The sequence below is a fragment of the Etheostoma cragini genome, chromosome 21 (genome assembly GCF_013103735.1).
Source record: "Etheostoma cragini isolate CJK2018 chromosome 21, CSU_Ecrag_1.0, whole genome shotgun sequence".
NCBI lineage: Eukaryota > Metazoa > Chordata > Actinopteri > Perciformes > Percidae > Etheostoma > Etheostoma cragini.
The window spans coordinates 4,023,437-4,040,685 of NC_048427.1; the positions used below are offsets into that span (position 1 = coordinate 4,023,437).

At 41.5% G+C, this 17,249-nt stretch overlaps 1 protein-coding gene and 1 long non-coding RNA gene across 2 annotated transcripts in view; both read left to right on the forward strand.

Moving 5' to 3' along the window:
• LOC117937006 (protoheme IX farnesyltransferase, mitochondrial) overlaps window positions 1–17,249 on the forward strand; it is a 35,470-nt gene that overhangs the window by 14,469 nt on the left and 3,752 nt on the right. Inside the window, exon 5 of the mRNA XM_034860611.1 lies at window positions 14,332–14,402. Coding sequence (XP_034716502.1) covers window positions 14,332–14,402 — 71 coding nt within the window. The remainder of the gene's footprint in view (window positions 1–14,331; window positions 14,403–17,249) is intronic.
• Window positions 1,054–12,855, forward strand: LOC117937007. Its single transcript, XR_004655077.1, has 3 exons — window positions 1,054–1,083; window positions 10,644–10,648; window positions 12,737–12,855. It is a non-coding gene; the product is annotated as an uncharacterized LOC117937007 (long non-coding RNA).

Below are 17,249 nucleotides of genomic sequence, written 5' to 3' on the forward strand. Positions count from 1 at the left end.
CTGATCTCATCATAGCATGTGTCTAAAATGGGGCTATGAAAACACTGCCCCCCCATTTTACTCAACCCTGTTTTTTTTCTTTAATAAATTTCAGTTAATCTGTTAATTTATCAGTCAAGTGAAATAGATGACAGTGTGCATTACTAGCTGTTCTAAAAAGTGAGTGACAAGATTGTATTAAATTACATTCTATTAAACTTGCAGGGTTTTTCCTGCATAGAGGAATTGTTGGCACCCCCCAAAGAGGTTTTAGCCAGCCCCAAAGGAAACTCACCAACACTGAAATGAAAAGAATTGAGAATGAAAACAGTTATTTCAAAGCAATTTACCAAACAACCGTTGAACAAGTGGAGCATAAATGTAAGCGCTAATCTGAGTTTAATCTCCAGAGTCAGGCTGGTGATTTTTTTAACAAGTTAACTAATTAAATTAATATGGTTTTTATTTTATTCAGCATAATCTACATTTTTGTTTGTAAAATGTTCAGAAATAACAGGACGTACATTTCTGTAAAATAAGTCACCATGTTGGTCCACCAGTCATTTGTGTCTCACCTGAGGAAGTCACCCGGCTGTGTTGGGTGTGGACCCTTGTCTGTCTCTGTGTCACAGCAGACACTGCAGAGAGTTAAAAGGATGCTCAGTTGTATGATGACATGGCGGTCTGTCAGGCTCTGTCATATAGTAACTGTTAATTACCGTTTACATGACAGACCAAAGTGTGTGTGCTGCTTGAATATAGGTAGTGGTTCTGATGCCTAACTGTACCTATCCTTGTCTACTCTTTAAATGAGGCAATGCTTTTTGTTTTGTTGCTAACTCCACCTGAGGATCACAAAGGGATTGTAAAACCACACTTTTTCTTTCTTTGTTTATGTCTACAGCATAACATCACTTTATGCTCAATGCTGTATGTCTTAATTACTGTTTTCTCTCATTTCCTAGGCTCACCTTTAAGCCATCTATTTGAAACATTTTTCTGCATTGCCAGCCTTACAAGCAAAAGTGACTTATCTATTGCAAGTTTGGCTGTATACTAACCTCTGCTTTGAAGGAGCCTCTGTCATTAAAGCTGTGTTGTTTTGTACATTCCCAAAGTTGTGTCTAAAACAGCATTTTATCTTTGCTCCCAATGAACACATTTTGCTATTGTGATAAAGGAGACCTTGTATAATTATTCAGGTCCAATTTAAGTAAAACTCATACTGCTCTTATCCTATATGGCAATATCTGCCTGCCCACATGCCTCCAACACACCAGCCATGACCACACAAAAAGGCCTTGAAACTCAACACGTGTTTTACTCTGAGCACCATTACTGTCACTATACAGTCATTTATTCAAGTAGAAGTAAGTAACCACTGCTGAGTTCCCATTCATTTTACACCCGCACAACTGTAATCAGTTTGACAATGATAGACATTGGTGTGTGTGCCCAAGAGTGGTTATACCTTTAGATGTGTGTATTACTTTGAAAGTCTTTGTTTCAGTTAGCCAGATCCTGGGGATTAAGACATTTCCGCTGTCTGCACTGCTAGTGGTACTGGGTGCATTTGCTCTTCCTCCTGCCAGTAGATCTTTTATCTGTATGCTTCTTTTGCAGTAATTGCTCATGAAGAGACAGGGCGGGAAGGGGAAGAGTGGCTCCAATTTCACCAGCCCACACATTTTAATGCCACTTAACCACTTTGAAATATCTCTTTGTTCAGGACTTTGTTACATCCTTTCATAGTGTGCTGTAAAGTAGACAAGGAAATGTATCTTTTAACTACAGATTTCAAGGACAATTCCGGCGCGAAATGAGCCTAGGAGTTGATAACACCATGTACTGAGTCTACTGTTCTCTGGGATATGTTTTCATGCTAATCGAATGTGTCTCTAGCTTAAAACAAGCTAGCGCAAACCGCTGATTAGCTTATTAAGTCTTTTGGGCACTTGTAAAGTGAACTACAGTTGCCGTGCAACCATTAACCAGTAACCTAGCTCAAGGAGGGCGTTTGTTGTTCGACTGGTCATGACTGTTTTCCTAAGATGGCGCCTGCCTTTATGCGCAAACGGTAATATCATCATAATCTATCTTTTTAATAAACTGTCTGTACACTCACAAAGTTCTCAAAGCTTCGGTTTACATGTAGGACTATCATTATTCTACCGTGAAAGTGTGGTGCTATTTTGAGCCTTGTTAGTGGTATAAAATAGCGATTTAGTCTTGAGTGCCCTGAAGACTAGCGTTATAAGCTAATCATCGGTTAGCTTGTTTTAAGTTTGAGACCCAGTTGATTAGCGTGACAACATATCTCAAAGAACGGCCGACTCTGTACATATGTTATTAACCCCTTAGTTCTTTTTTCACCGGAATTGTCCTTTTAAGGAAGCTGACAAAATATTGGTCTCAAGCTAATTCTGTGATCTGAACAAGTTGCAATTTCTTGAACTTTTAGACATGATCCCATGTTGATACTTTTTTTTTTTTTAAACTAATTAAATCTGAAAAATTACATTTCCAGATATTTATTTGGAAGATTTGACTATTGTGCTCCAGTTGTCGTTAATAATCTCGACTAAAATAGTGTCATCCTCCCGTTTGTGACCATCATTGCAACTCCCCACTTGGCACTGTGCCAACCCTTACTCTTGCCCATTCAGACACACTGGAAGCTGTGTCACACCGCATCCTGACAGGAAGAATTTCTGTTACATTAGTGGGACAGATGGTTGACAGCTCACTTTTAGAACCCGTTTAGAAGCAAACTGGTTGCCTTTCCACTTGAGGGGATAGTGAGTGAGGCGAAGGGGATACAGAGAACATGGCAGATAGAAGGGTGGGTCTCGGGGGGGGGGGGGGGGGGGGGGGGGGGGGGGGGGGGGGGGGGGGGGGGGGGGGGCAAAGCTCTAGCAGAGGAGGAGGACAGACTCTGACAGGAACTTTGTTACCCTGTGTTCACAGTCTCCTCCCATTTGCTCCAGCAAACAAGATTGAAACTCATGGATGAATTATTTACTCATGCTGCTTTTTGTCACTGTTTACGGTCTGTGCCCTTGTGTTGAATTTATCAGCAAATGTTCCACCTCCATATAAACATAGTTCAATCTTTTTCTTTTTCTCTTTCCTGTCACTCGAACCAAGTGAAACCATAAAGGAAGAGGTTAGCACACTGAGGGTGGGGGGGGGGTCTTAAATTGACTTCATAGGCTGGAAACCATAACTCCTTGTAGTTTATAATCAGAAATTGGATGGAATTTTTATTTTTTATTTAACAGCAGCCCAATGTGACGGTTTGAAGAGTACTCTACTGCTTCTTAAGGCCAGTTCAGAGCAGAACATTGATATTTACCATGTGCCTATTTTTGTCTTTTCCTATTAGGATCAAGAAGGAGGTGATTGTAAAGCTCTGTAGGATGTGATCTAGTTTGTTAGCAGTTTTACTTTGCTGCAGAGACTGAGACAAATCCAGCAAAACTACTTTTGCATATTACATTATATGGAGAATGCTGATATCTTTCCAGTCTTTCCCTGAACCAAACGGTTGTGCAGCACACCAACCTGAGCTGCATGTGTGTTATCAGAAGTCTAGTTTACAGAGCATGCTGGCGAGGAGAAAGGGAGGGAGAACAAAGATGCTGATTGAACAATGTGAAGCCTGTGTCTCTTTGTGTTTGGTTTGTTGGACCTGCAGGATATTTTCAGACACATTAGCTGTGAGGAAAAGCAGGCAGTACGAGGTCTGTGACCCATGTCCCAGCATGCCAGAGTGTTTGCCGCAAGCCAGAGATAACAATAAATAAAAAGAACAAACAAAACTGAATAATTAGTTTTGTTTTAGTTTGCTTACAGTATGACAAACTAATAGAAAGGATGTATTTCTCATTATGGTGGAATGAGATAGATTATATGTTACTGCTTTTCATATACAAGTTCCCTCCAAATAAGTAAAAAACTGAAAAGGTAAAATTTGTTGTATTAAACTCTGAAAACAAAATACTAAAGATTTTTAGCTTAATTTTCTTTGAATTTTTTTTTTTAATTAACTGGACCTTTTACATGACTGACATCTTGTGGTATTCCTAACAATGTAGCCTATTAATAGTTTTTTTGACTTTTATTCCTAGGTAGTTGACCATTCATTCAAAATTAAAATGTGATATCCTTAAAAGGTAAAGCTGTGGATTAGTGCTGTATGTACACAGAGAACTAGACCTCGCTATACGTCTTCTTCTGAGATCCTTATCATTTTGATTTGAAAGGCTTGTTGAATGAACCCGTCTAGATGAATGGTTGGATTTTGAAATGGGTCACCGCCGCAAATACAAATCTGCCCGAGGTGCTGATGGCTGCTGTCATTTTTGAGAGAACAGCGAGGGCCTTCATACGTATCCACACCTTATCACTTCTAATTTCCAAGGGGTGCTTTTCTTCAAGATCTTCAGGACTAGCTGTATCAGAGCAGTATTAAAGACAACACTTACACACACACACACACACACACACACACACACACACACACACACACACACACACACACACACACACACACACATTCACACCCATTCCAGTCTCCTTGTGGTCAGACACAGCTGCGGACCAAAAATCTAAACACTCACATTCTCTCAAACATACACACGGTCATGCAAATGCCTCTTTTCCGACGGCACCCAAACTGTTGAGAGCCTTTCAAACTGCATGTCATGTCAGTCACACCCTCAGTTTTTTTTTGTGTGCAAATGCCCACTGATGGCGGAAAGGACTGTTTATTTCTCTTTAAACAAGTGACCGCACAGCCTAGTTCTATATTTTGACCTTTCCCTGATATCCTGTTATATCGGTTTTCCCACAGAATGCGAGACTGAATAGAAAGCACTGTGTGCAAAGTTAAGTGTAATCAGGAGCTGGAGTGAAAGGCGCTCATTAGTTAGAATGTTAACTTATCAGACGTAGACTATAGATATGGCTTGTCAGCACTCCAACTAAGGAATCTTTCTTGTTGGCATAGTTGATATGTTTACAGTGAAAATGTATGTGCCAGCCAGCCTGACCCAGTAGTTCAGTGGCAAATGATACCAAACCCCGTTCTACAAATGACGATTAATACTGAAACCCCATTTCAAGCAAGGATTGTCTCCATGTCCAAAGATTCTACATTATGTAACATTTCTATGTTGTCATGCATATTTAGATTACAGTGGCAATTTAATGAATTCAAGGTCTGGGGTAAGTGGTAGTTTCTGTGACTTTAAGCAAACATACCCTGTAATGAAAAGTCCCTTTTTTTTTAAGAGAGGATCTCTTGATCTAAAGATTTGCCGCTGTCCTGTCTGCCATCCACCAAGAGATTGGCTTGTAACCCGAGTCCTCCCTCACACTAGGAGGCACTGGGACCTGGATGCGACGCAGCATTATTAATGAAAATGATGATATTGTCCGACACACATGGCATCACTTCTAAACACAAGGACCATATTCCCCCAGGCAAAAGCCGACTGGCCATCTGGCATACTGGGCACGTTCCTGGTGGGCCAACGTGCTTTTTGGGTCACACCGCCAAAACTTTAAAAAATGTTATTATTTTTGTCCGGCCCATGAATCAGCCCATAAAAGTGGTAGGCCTAGATTGGCGTCCCATTGTTTTTTCAATTGACTCCGAGCTGGCCCAGAACACTTTAAAAATATCACATAAAAATTAAAATGCGAAAATGAAACAAAGTTACCCCAGCGGCTCAAATAAAAGCAAAAAGCAACAATACACGATAAGAATTTGTCAATGCTGCCAAAGATGACAAACTTTTTTACGGCTACTGTTGGGGATAAAGACAGGAACAACAACGTCCAACGCGCTGAACACAGCAGCTAGCTGTGAAGGGGTGCTAGGTCAGGATAACATTAACCAAGACAATGAAGGGGACATTATATCTTTGAACAAGACCCTCTTTTGGGATTTCCTCCTGCATGCAGTATCGGGCGTGCATCTGCCAGACTAAAAGAGTGATAGAGATCATGGAGAAGAAAAAGGAGGTGCAGAGAAGCTGCTTGAGAAAAAGAAACAGACCCTTTGTGCAGATGCTGCCAAATGTGTAAAATTGACAAACAGTTTTTCTGCAGTAGCAGGGCCTTCATCAGCTCCTGTGGCTAAAGATAGTGGTGGTGGTGGCATTGGCAGCGGTGGCATGCACAGTGAGGAGGAGACTCAGGAGGACAGGGACAGAGATGAGGGAGCAAGGGTACAACCTGCGGTAAGCACAACTCACCTTAAAACACTTTGCGCCTTGATAAAACTGAGCCAAAAACAAGTGGTGGAAAATCTGTTGCTGATAACACTACAACAATAAAAGAATGTATCTGAGTCTTGACTGATGTTCTCACCATTTTATGATTAAAAGGCTATATTAGCCTACTTTTCATTCAACAAAGTAGCCTACATCTTAAAAATTAAGCACCACCTAAAGGTTCATCAGTTCTTAAGCTTGTGCATTTATGTCCTAAAGTATTAAGCTTTTTTTTGTCATTAATGGCACAAAAACTCATTACAGACCTCTTCATATTAAAGTACAGGGCCTCTTCACTTGTGAAATTGATAACATATATAGCTTGTTTTATGATTCATAAAGAGAAAACCATTTTATTGTGTTAATAAATGGCACTTTGTTGGAAGTTTTTCATGTGTGAACTCTCACTGCCTCTAGCTGTGTCATTACATGGTGTTAGTAGTTTTAAGGAGTAGGAGTTGGTAGACTATACACATTCAGGGGAGCGAAAGGACGGGTCGTATTTGGGATCTTTTATAGTGGGCCAGTCTGGGCCAAAATGCCAGGGCCGATTTTTGGTCCCAGTCCGTCTCGGCCCCCAGGTCCCCTATGTTAGCGGCTTCAGATGGCCTTATATGCAGAACAGAAATAGACAACACTCATTTATCTTAAGTTGCAAACCAAAATCTTTTCTTTATGTTGTTTATGGAGGCAAAGCAGCAGCTGTGAAAGCATCATTTGATCAGATGAAGGAAAAGCAGCATGAAAGAATAATCCTCTACTTTTAGCCTCTTTCTCTGGTTGTTCTTTTTCAAGCTTCATCCTTTTATTTGCGTCGACCACTCCTTCCCTCTTTTCTCGCTTCATGGCCCAGGCAGTGAGAGTATAGCATCCCTCTGCCCTGCGATACGCTTTCCAGATCCTGCCCATACCTTCAGGCAGAGGGACTGATTATTAGGGCAAAGGCAGTGTGGCTCTGCTCAGCATTAATTGGCTGATTACCATAAGGACAGTTTAGCACTTCACTGTCCCACACTCAGACCATCAATCAAGAGAGAGCTGTGCCAGCTGGAGTGCTGCCAACCGTTCTACACAGACCACTGTAAAGACAGGAAAAGAGATATGGGTTCAGCTAAAAAGGAGACTTGATCCGCTCTTTGGCCAGACAGAGTACTGCAGTTTCTCCAGTGGTGCCTTGAGAGAACTTAGAATAGTAGGATAGGATAGTGCAATTCTGGCATGTTTCAGCTATGCTAGGTGCATGGTTTTGAAAGTCTGAAGCAAAGTGTCTCATGATTCTATACATATGAATAAGTGGCCCGGACCTGGATACATAGATTATTTGTTTGTGAAAGGATGTCTTTATCGTAGGTTATGTGGTTTTCATGAATTGAACAGTGCAAACAGTTTGAGCTTTTCATGTCTAATCATAGCAGCCGATCCGCAATTATTTTATCACATCAAAGGATCGCAGAGGGCGAGCAACCCCAGAAACATCTGCCAGCTGTCCGGATGCAGCATACCAGACACAGACACACGTCTCTTGTTTTTATCTTTCACCTCCGCTCTAGATACTGCGAACTAAATATTGCTATTTTTTCAGTGACCGAAATGAAGTGATGGAGATATCCTCTGCACTTTTTCTCTAAACACTTTATTGCCAAAATCCAGTTTCTAGTGGTATTTCTGTACCCGTCCCGTTATGTATTTTGTATTCAAACGTTTTACGACCAAACCTTTTTTCATTATCATTTGGTCCTGCTTGCATAATTTCATTTTTTTGATTTTAGAATTAAAGAGAAGCCTAGACTATTAGTTGCACAGGTTAACATGCAGTAATGTGCCAGTTAAAATCCATTCTGTGCCTGCCCACGTATAGCTGAATCTAGATCAAAGCACACATCTCTTAACGGTTTCCATCTTACTATCTGTACCAGTTATAAACCCCCACCCACCCATCCCTAATTACAATGCACATTGTTTGCTCAGTGTCTGCGTTCAACCTTCCTTCTTTCTCTACGCTTTATAATTAACCTCCTTTAACCTCCTCCTTAAATTCATCATTCGGCTTCGTCATCGTCTTCTCTTATTGCCCTTTCACCATTCCGTCTATAGTTTCTGACTTTTTTTCTACATCGAAACGCACACACGCAGGCTCATGATAACAGCTTAATAAGTACTTTGGAAGTGTTTAACAGGTTCTTCAGGGAAGCAGTGCAAAATCACAGCATTGCTCACATAGCTCCAAGACTATTCATTTGACTCAAGAAACATCAGTAGCATATCTTTGACAGAACAGCAGTCCCACTTCTAACGTAAAAAACACCTTGAATAACCTTATTCTGCCATTCCAGGATTTTTGTGTTGTGACTAGTCAGGCTGCATGCCTTGTCTGTTTTGTTCCTTTTCTTTCATTTGACTTCAGAACATTGTGAATGTCTGCCAGTACCATTGAATTGACTTGTGAGGAAAGCTTAATCTATGTAAATCTTTGGCTGCTTGTTTGTCAAGTGGTTGATCAGAGACAGTTCACAGTTGGTGTTGAAGGGGGCTTTGAGAGCTCTCGTGCTTTTTTTAAGCAGACTTGGCTCGCGTGCATCGGAGCAGCACCCTCACCCTTGCCCCTGTGGATGTTTGAGTCTGCCATTCAACTCCAGTGTGCAAAGGTGACATTCTGACAAGTGATGACTTGGTCTTATTGTTGTGTTCAGCCTGTGCACCTGTGTTTCCCTCAGCAGATCGAGAGAGACATGCTGTTTAGGCCAGCTGATGTTCCTGTGAGCCAAAGCCATACAGCTGCTCAGCTGTGTGTGTGTTACTGAGCCTGTGTTTAGGCACACTCTTGCCTCTCGAGTAAACACAGTAAACGCACAGCGTGTAGTTACTGTATCGCTTCTCTCCAACCGTCACTGCACTCCCTTTTGTTTTAGCAGGCAGATAGGAGGCGTAGCGTTGGTAAGGCAACACTTAACTCATAGAGATTACAAGGACTGTCTGCTGCAAAATCAAATTATAAGGTTGTCAATTTTTCAGCCTTTTTTATTCTCCTAACGGTTAGTGGTTATATAGGCCAACTTCACGGTATCCGCTGAGGGAAATTAAACATTTTACAAACTTTGTCAAAACTATGCAGCCTTCAAACTCCTATTGCTAATGTGTTGCATCAGTCATATCATGATACAAAGCAAAGTTGTGTTCCATAGCTTCTACACAAGAATAGGAAATGCCTGCATGTAGCCTGTTATCAATTGAGCCCTGGTGGTTAGCAATGGATCACGTTCCGTCTTTGATAGCTTGGAGGATCCGGCAACTGTACACCCCCTCTCCTTTGCTTCTCACTTTGGTCTCGCCTGTTTTCCGTTCTCGTCTGGCGGATAATTGTCCCTACAGTTATGGGTTTTTTGTGTGTATATGTGTTTGTGTTCATAATTGATAGCAGCAGCTAGACTCTCCATAACTTCCGGTTCAGTTCACCAGCTGCTTCTTTATAGATGTCTCGAACGGTTCTATAAGGTTGGCTTCAGTGTTGTTCCGAGAAGTTTTTGATGTAACTGTCTGTGATTTGAAGCCTGATCAGTTTTGGATCTTGGTTTGTTAAATGTACACCACCTATCAAAAATGTCCTAATATGCGCCATTGCTCAGTAAGTAAATCATGAGTGAACTGCAGAGCTCTCAAAATAAATGGTTGGCTTTTTCAATCAGCTATGTCAAGGTGTGTCAGTGAGCGATTAGAGCGGAGTCATATTGGGTTCAAAACAATCAAACAAATGTCTGTTGCCAGAGGCATTGTGCACATGTCATCACCATTAAAACTGAATTTGAACATTAGTTCATGTTGGAGCTCGAGAGCGGCTGAAGAAATCTTGTCCAGACCTTCCTGCCACAACAAGCCCCACTGACAATCTTCTTTATAGAGATATTAGTGTAATTACTAAAGGACACAATACAAGATATTATCATTTAAAAAAAAAAAGTGAAATTAAAATTATATTATTATTGTTGGCCTTTTATAGGTATAGGCATCTGTAGTATAAAGGTAAAAAACACTCTGATTAAAGGGCCCATATTATTTGGGGTGTTATTTTGTGTCGCTGGTGCTTCCACATGCATACAAACTTGGAAAAAAAACTATCCATGCTGTTTTGAGTGAGATACAGGTTTCTGAATGTCCTCTGCCTTCAGTCTTCGGGTGAGCTGTTCAAAAATCTGCACAGCTTTCTACGTAACTAGCCAAGACGAGATGGCTGACCGTAGCATGCTAGCACTGGCAAAACACTGCTACATCACACACTAGTTCACCATAATCTACAAAAGAACTACTTCCACGTCCCTGTTCTGCAGTTGTACCTCGTTTAGAAGAAGTCTCCCAGCTAATCCTGCCTTGTACTGACCAAAGTTGGAGAAAAGGTTAGCTAGCTGATGTGATCTTACCTAGCTACTGCACATGTGCAACTCCCAACAAAGTAAAGGAGTGAGATGTCTCACTCTGTAGCTAAAACAGAGACCCAAACACACAGGGTGAAAACGGGATCTGCAGCAGTGTGCAGTACAAAAGAAATATGAAGTTTTTTTGTAAAATTAAACCATGTAATCCTATTCTGGTACAGCCTCAAAATACATTTATGAACCTGAAAATGAGCAGAATATGGGCGCTTTAAGAGAAGTTTTTACTTTTTTATTTTATCAATTAATAAAAATGAAGGGCTTTACTGGTTGTATTTATATACTTGTTTTGTGGAAACAAAAGTGTTTATATAAAATGTGTCTAAATAATTTCTGTAATGGATTGGCCGTGTAAGCAGCCAGACCCGAAAATAAATCATTCATTCCTTCATTTAAATGGGCCTCTAAATTGTAACAGAAACACTTATTTACAGCATTATTAACAAAATTCTATTTAACTTGTATCAATAATTTATGTTAATTGAGTATTTTGGGAATAGGCCTAATGTTTTATAATAATTGATTAAAGGCTTATTAACATTTAGTCAGAAGTGCCCTACTGGAGATTGACCTTGCTTTGAATGCTTTATCCACTGGATGTCCCCTTACAGAGTGTGGACTGGTAGCTGGAGAGGTGTCATTTCACTTCCTGAGCAAGGCACCAAATCCCCAACTGTCCATGGGCAATCCCCTCACTCTGACATCTCTCCATTAGTCCATATATAGGTCTTGGGCATGGGTGTGTGTTTCAGGCCTGTGTAAATTGTGTGTAAAAACTATAACAGAGTGAAAAAATTGAATTTCTTCTACGACTCAGTGCAGGTAAAGACCTGTCCATTTTAAACGGATGCACTCTGAATCAATCATTTAGACCTACCTGTAGCAACGTGCACACGTGCAAGCACAAAAATGGCCCAATTATTTTAATGCCCTGACTGTAACACATGGCAGCGTTGGGCGGAAATAATGACATGGGCAGAGAGGGCCACTGATGCGAACCAGATGAGGCACTCTGACTTAAAAGGAAGAGAGGGAGGAACGAGAGCACAACTGGGCAAACTGTGAAAAGACAACAGCACACGCAGTGGGGTGGACTGAGCGGCTTGACATTCACACAAAATCATCCGCATACACACACGCGCGACAGGTTCATCCACACACCACTGTAGATCTTGTATTTTAGATACGGTTAGTGCTCTGGCAAGTTCTTTGTTTCTTTTATTACTGTACAGGTACATTATATGCCTGTAAGGGCACAATGTACAGAGCACTGCTGTGCACAGTATTGGGGTCTTTTTTTGTTTTTGTTTTACTACACGTGGGATGATGTTATTGGAAACTAAGTGGATCCTTTTTTATGTGAGCAGTGGTGCGGTGAGCTTGGCCTTGGGCCTGCCCGAAGCCTGGTTCAGCACTGCTCTGCTCTGGCCTGTCCACGAAGAGCATTTCTCTCTCATGCGGCCCCTGACCTCCTGACGCATTTCCTGACCCAGGAAATAGAATTAACACCTCAGCCTGGGCCTTGGGTCCCACAGGCGCATACACAGCTGTCCATTAGCCTGGCCAAGTCCAGTCAGACCTGGCTAGCTAGTGCTCCACTACAACTAAACAAAAGACTGAAAAGGGAAGCAGGAGATTTTCTTTGGAGCGTATATGGAGAGCGCTTCTACAGGGTTGCTTGAAGGGTTTTAGTGCCACTGCAATTTCAGTAGTAACTAGGCCAAATGAAATATATTTACCTACTTTCCTAACTGTTGTAGGCATGACCATCTCAGATTTGATTGTAGTTTTTGCAAGTTCAACAGGGATTATAAGTTGAAAGTTAAATGTTTGAGTACTTATGTCCCTTCAGTTTTTTACAGGTTGAGTCATTGTTGCCCATAACACACTAGCATTCTGCTAATGAATGCTGATTGGTCAGTGAAGGACTGAATACGACCAGAGATCCTGGTTGATGGCATCCAAAGTGGAGCCAGAATGTCTGAGTGAATATTTCACCATGGTCTTTAAAACGTTAGCGAACCTCTTTCTAGTACGTGCATTGACAGGGAGAGCCTAACCTGTCTGCTGTGTTGTCGATGCCTCAAGAGAAAAAAGGAAGTGACTCGGAGCTCGCTGTAAAGCAGTATCTTTGGCCATATGATGTGTATGACATCATTGAGATTTTATAAACAAAAAAAGCTACTTTAAAAAAGTCAAACACCCATCAGGGTGTATTGTCTTAGCCTCATCTTTCAAATGCAACATATTCAAATTATTGAAGAAAAAAAAAATGGTATCCTGAGAAAACTTTTGAGTGGTATGGCTCCATAGAGTCCCATTCATTCTGCCTTGGCCTGTGAGCGCCCCAAGTGGAACTCTGGTGGAACTGCAACCAGTTCAGAAGCCAGATGTATTGAGAGAGCGGAACTTCTTCGCTTATTAGAAATTCTTTGGTTGCTGTGACCATTTCCTGGCCAGGAATCCTGAGGAGGCTCACTATTGGCTCATGCAAACCAGGTTAACATACAATGACAACCCAACGGCGGGTCATTTTGGAGTATTGTTGACCCCTGGCTCTGTGAGGATTGGTCTTTAGCCCAAAACCACATATAGGAATGCCAAATTGTTTTCAAACATGTTTGCTCTTTCCATTGCTGATTTGTATTTGGATCTTTACTTTATGTCCCAGACGGGTACGGCGAGATATCTTGTGCATAAGACGTTAATGGTGCAGCCCACTCTCTAATGTTCTTCAAAAATAAAAATCTATACAAAATGAAATGTAATGCCTTCCAACAGTAGTTTTCTTTTTTCTTTTCCTTTTTTATAATAATATGGTGGCTTTCCGATGTCATGAGTGCAGTAAATCTGGGAACTGGGTTTAAGAAGAGAAAAGTGGATTATCTGTTTATTAGAAATTTTATTTGAACCATATATCAGAAGAGATGGGTTTCGATACTCTATAGTCTAAGTGCTTATCTGTTTTCTTCATTAGTCAAAGGCTCTTATGCTGGCAAGCAAATACACCCATATGTGTGTTTGCTTACACACACACACACACACACACATACACACACACACACACACACACACACACACACACACACACACACACAGAGATTAGCCAGTTCCTGCGTTTAAGCACCCCATGTGTTTGCATTTTAGTCACACATTGCCAATCTCATGGGAGCACTTTGAAGCATACTCCTCCAGAGCAGATCATAAAACAGGAGTATAAGTAGTTTTTCACATAGTTGCATCCCAGAACACCCCACACCATCATCTCCAACCCAACTGCTCAATGCCTCCACCTTCCACCTCCAGTCCATTTACTCTCGAAGTTCAGGGTGAGCATTTAGTTAAGAGATTTGCTATGACCATGCGGCTCCCCTAACATTATCTCTCCAGATGTTGCATAGAAAGTAATGTAATGTATCTCAGCCCATCTTTGCACCTCGACATTTCTGAAAATGAACCAAACGGTACCTTTTGAGCTGCAGTGTAGGTTTGCAAGAACCCACTTAAAGCAGAATATTGGCAACACTATAGATGCAGTTAAAAAACAAAAATCGGTTTGTTCGTGATGTAGATTGTGTCATGGAAGAAGATCAATGTGTTTGTGTGCGTCGGCCTGCATTAACACACTTGTATTTCTGTCTCCACAGTACTTTGAAGTGCCCTTCGACTCCAACATGAACCGTACAAAGAACCGTCCACTCGTCAGAGGACAAATCAGGTACAGTTTTATGTCTTTGGGTTTGGTCACTTTATTACTTTGAAAAGGCTGTGACGAGTGACTCGAGAGTGGACAGGAGAAGAGAGAGAGAGGTAGTTCAGCATGAGTTGGAGTTCAGTTCTGTATAGTATCAGCCCAGCAACGCTACATGACAGCTACTCAGCCTCCCAAGCGGCCTTTTGTTCAACTCATACTGGACAAATGTCAAGGTCTGCTACTTTTCTCTTGCTCACTGACCTTATCCCCGTCTAGGCTTGCTGAGGGACATTTTTCCAGGGGTTAAACATGAACTCACGTCTTGTGATGTCAAAGCATATGTGTATTTTCAAGCAATATTATAATGCAGAACACACCTTAATTACAGAAGTAGCACTAAGCACACATCCCATATTTATTTACTCTCTTCTGTTACACTTTTAGTTATTGAGTTATTAGTGCTGAAAAAGACCAGTAGCTGTGTATGTGGAGTAGCAGCAGCCACAGAAACTGGCTCCTTTGCAGTTCACTCTTACAGGAAAAGCACGCTCATCTCTCCTTTCATTTTTTTTATTCAGGAAGAACAAAAGCAAACAACCTGTTGACATAAGCGGATGAAGCACAATACACAACAGTCCAATCAACATGCAGCTAATAAGTGGAAGCTAAAGGCCTCTGTTGCCTGCTTATTTATACCAGCGACATAGTCACTTTATGACTGAAACTGCCTGTCGGTACCATAACTGGACCTTGACCCACAGCTATCTCATCCCAGGTTCAGGAATTCTCCATTACCGTGCTGTTTAAACGTGTACTCTCGGGCTGTTGAGCTGGTGATTGAAGATGTTCTCTCACTATCTAAACACAACCTCTTCTGTCGGGCTTTTAGCCTGTCCCTGACCAGAGGAGGTGCGTCTGTCTGCCTGTCTCTGAGACACACAGAGACACAAGATCTCTCACTCTTTGTCTCTCTTTTCTTCTCTTTCACACATATAATCTTGTACAGAGACAGCTGAGAAGCTGGACTAGCCTGTCAAACAAGCCATCAGAAGGCAACATTTTACACATTTTCCATGTTGTCTTCAGTACATCGCTGTGTATAAGCCAAATGACGTTCCTCTTCTACATCTGTCTTACTGCGGAAGTCTGTCTGTACTAGGAAATAGTGTGTCATCCTGTCTGCACAACAATAGTGTATCATCTTTCCCACCTTGTATTCTGTTGTAAAATGTGGATGACAGTCCCCAATCCTTTTGTAGTGGTTTTACAGTGTCAGCCTTCTACATGTGGTGATACTGACTAGCTTTCAGCTTAGTAAGAGAGTAGGATTTTGGCTGCTTTCAGCCACATGTCACAGTCTTTGTCAGCAAATAGAGTTTCTTTTATTAAAATTACTTTGTCAAACTACAATTAACCAGGTGAAGAACTAACTTTAATACCGAACTGTTTTGATGATGTTTGATTTTTATGACCGGAATCTGTAGCCAGAAAAATAAATAAATAAATGAGATAGCAAAATGGGAGCAGTACAGTGAGCTGGGAATTTCTTTATGAATCAGGTAATCAAACTCCTAGTGCAGAGCCACATTTCTGCCAAAGTTCCCCTCATTCTTATAAAGGCCACTTACCTCCTGCTCTCTCTGGATACTTTACCTTCTTTGCCAAAAATAGTTTTTTCCCTTGGTTTCTTTGCCTTTTCTCCATACATCGCAGCATAAATGAGCAGGGCACACTGTTATAATGATCTGTTTTGGTAAAGGAACACTTCTCTTTCAGGATTAATCCTATCAAGGTGTCTCAGAATTATACATTTAATATGTGCTCCTTTCTATCAATGCACAAAATATCCGTGTACGTTTGTGGAAATAGTTGTCATCTGTTTTATGTCTGGTCTTTGTAGGTTTCGTATATCTGTTGTCAGTTTACAGTTTCACACCAGGCCCTGAAGCTACTGTGTTGTAGCCAAGCCTTACACATTTGGAAAGTTTTCCACAGTTTACTTTGACCTCACTGACCAATTGAATATTTAATAGGTAACTAAGTTTTAATAAGAATCATCCTGTTTCTTTAAACTAATAGGTTAATCGCTCATGTGTTGCTCTATTGACATTACCCACCTGACGCTATGACTGCGGCTGTGTTAAACTGTAAGCAGAGGACAGTAAACCCACCTTAGAAAGTGTGACACACTCCCTCCCCTGACCCCCACTGAGCCAGCCCACAGTCAGACTGTCAACAGCCCAGAGCCAGCCTGCACGGCCCCACCTCAGCCCACATAAAACAGACATAACACCACTAATCACATTACTGTACCAATCTCCCTGCACGGCCACACCACCAAAATAAAAGCCCCATTTGCTTTTTGAAGGCAAGGCCTGCATTTGGTCAAGATTTTAATCTTCCCTCTCTTTAATTTATGGAGCATTTACTGGTGAATTTGAACCAGACCTCGCCAGCACTGCTTTCAATAAAAGATGAGGGGAGGAGGAGGAAGTCTTCATCCGGCTAAAAGCCTGAGCTGCAGTGGTTTTGTACAGCTAGTTTTGATCTCTGGCGTGTGCACATACTCTTCATCTTGCAGGGCTACTTTTATCCCTGACAAACTCTTATCAGATGAGCTTCCACTAAGCCTCCCCTTGTGTGTGTGTGTGTGTGTGTGTGTGTGTGTGTGTGTGTGTGTGTGTGTGTGTGTGTGTGTGTGTGTGTGTGTGTGTGTGTGTGTGTGTGTGTGTGTGTGTGTGTGTGTGTGTGTGTGTGTGTGTGTGTGTGTGTGTGTGTGTGTGTGTGTGTGTGTGTGTGTGTGTGTGTGTGTGTGTGTGTGTGTGTGTGTGTGTGTGTGTGTGTGTGATGAGCTACCGTTGTCTTATCTCG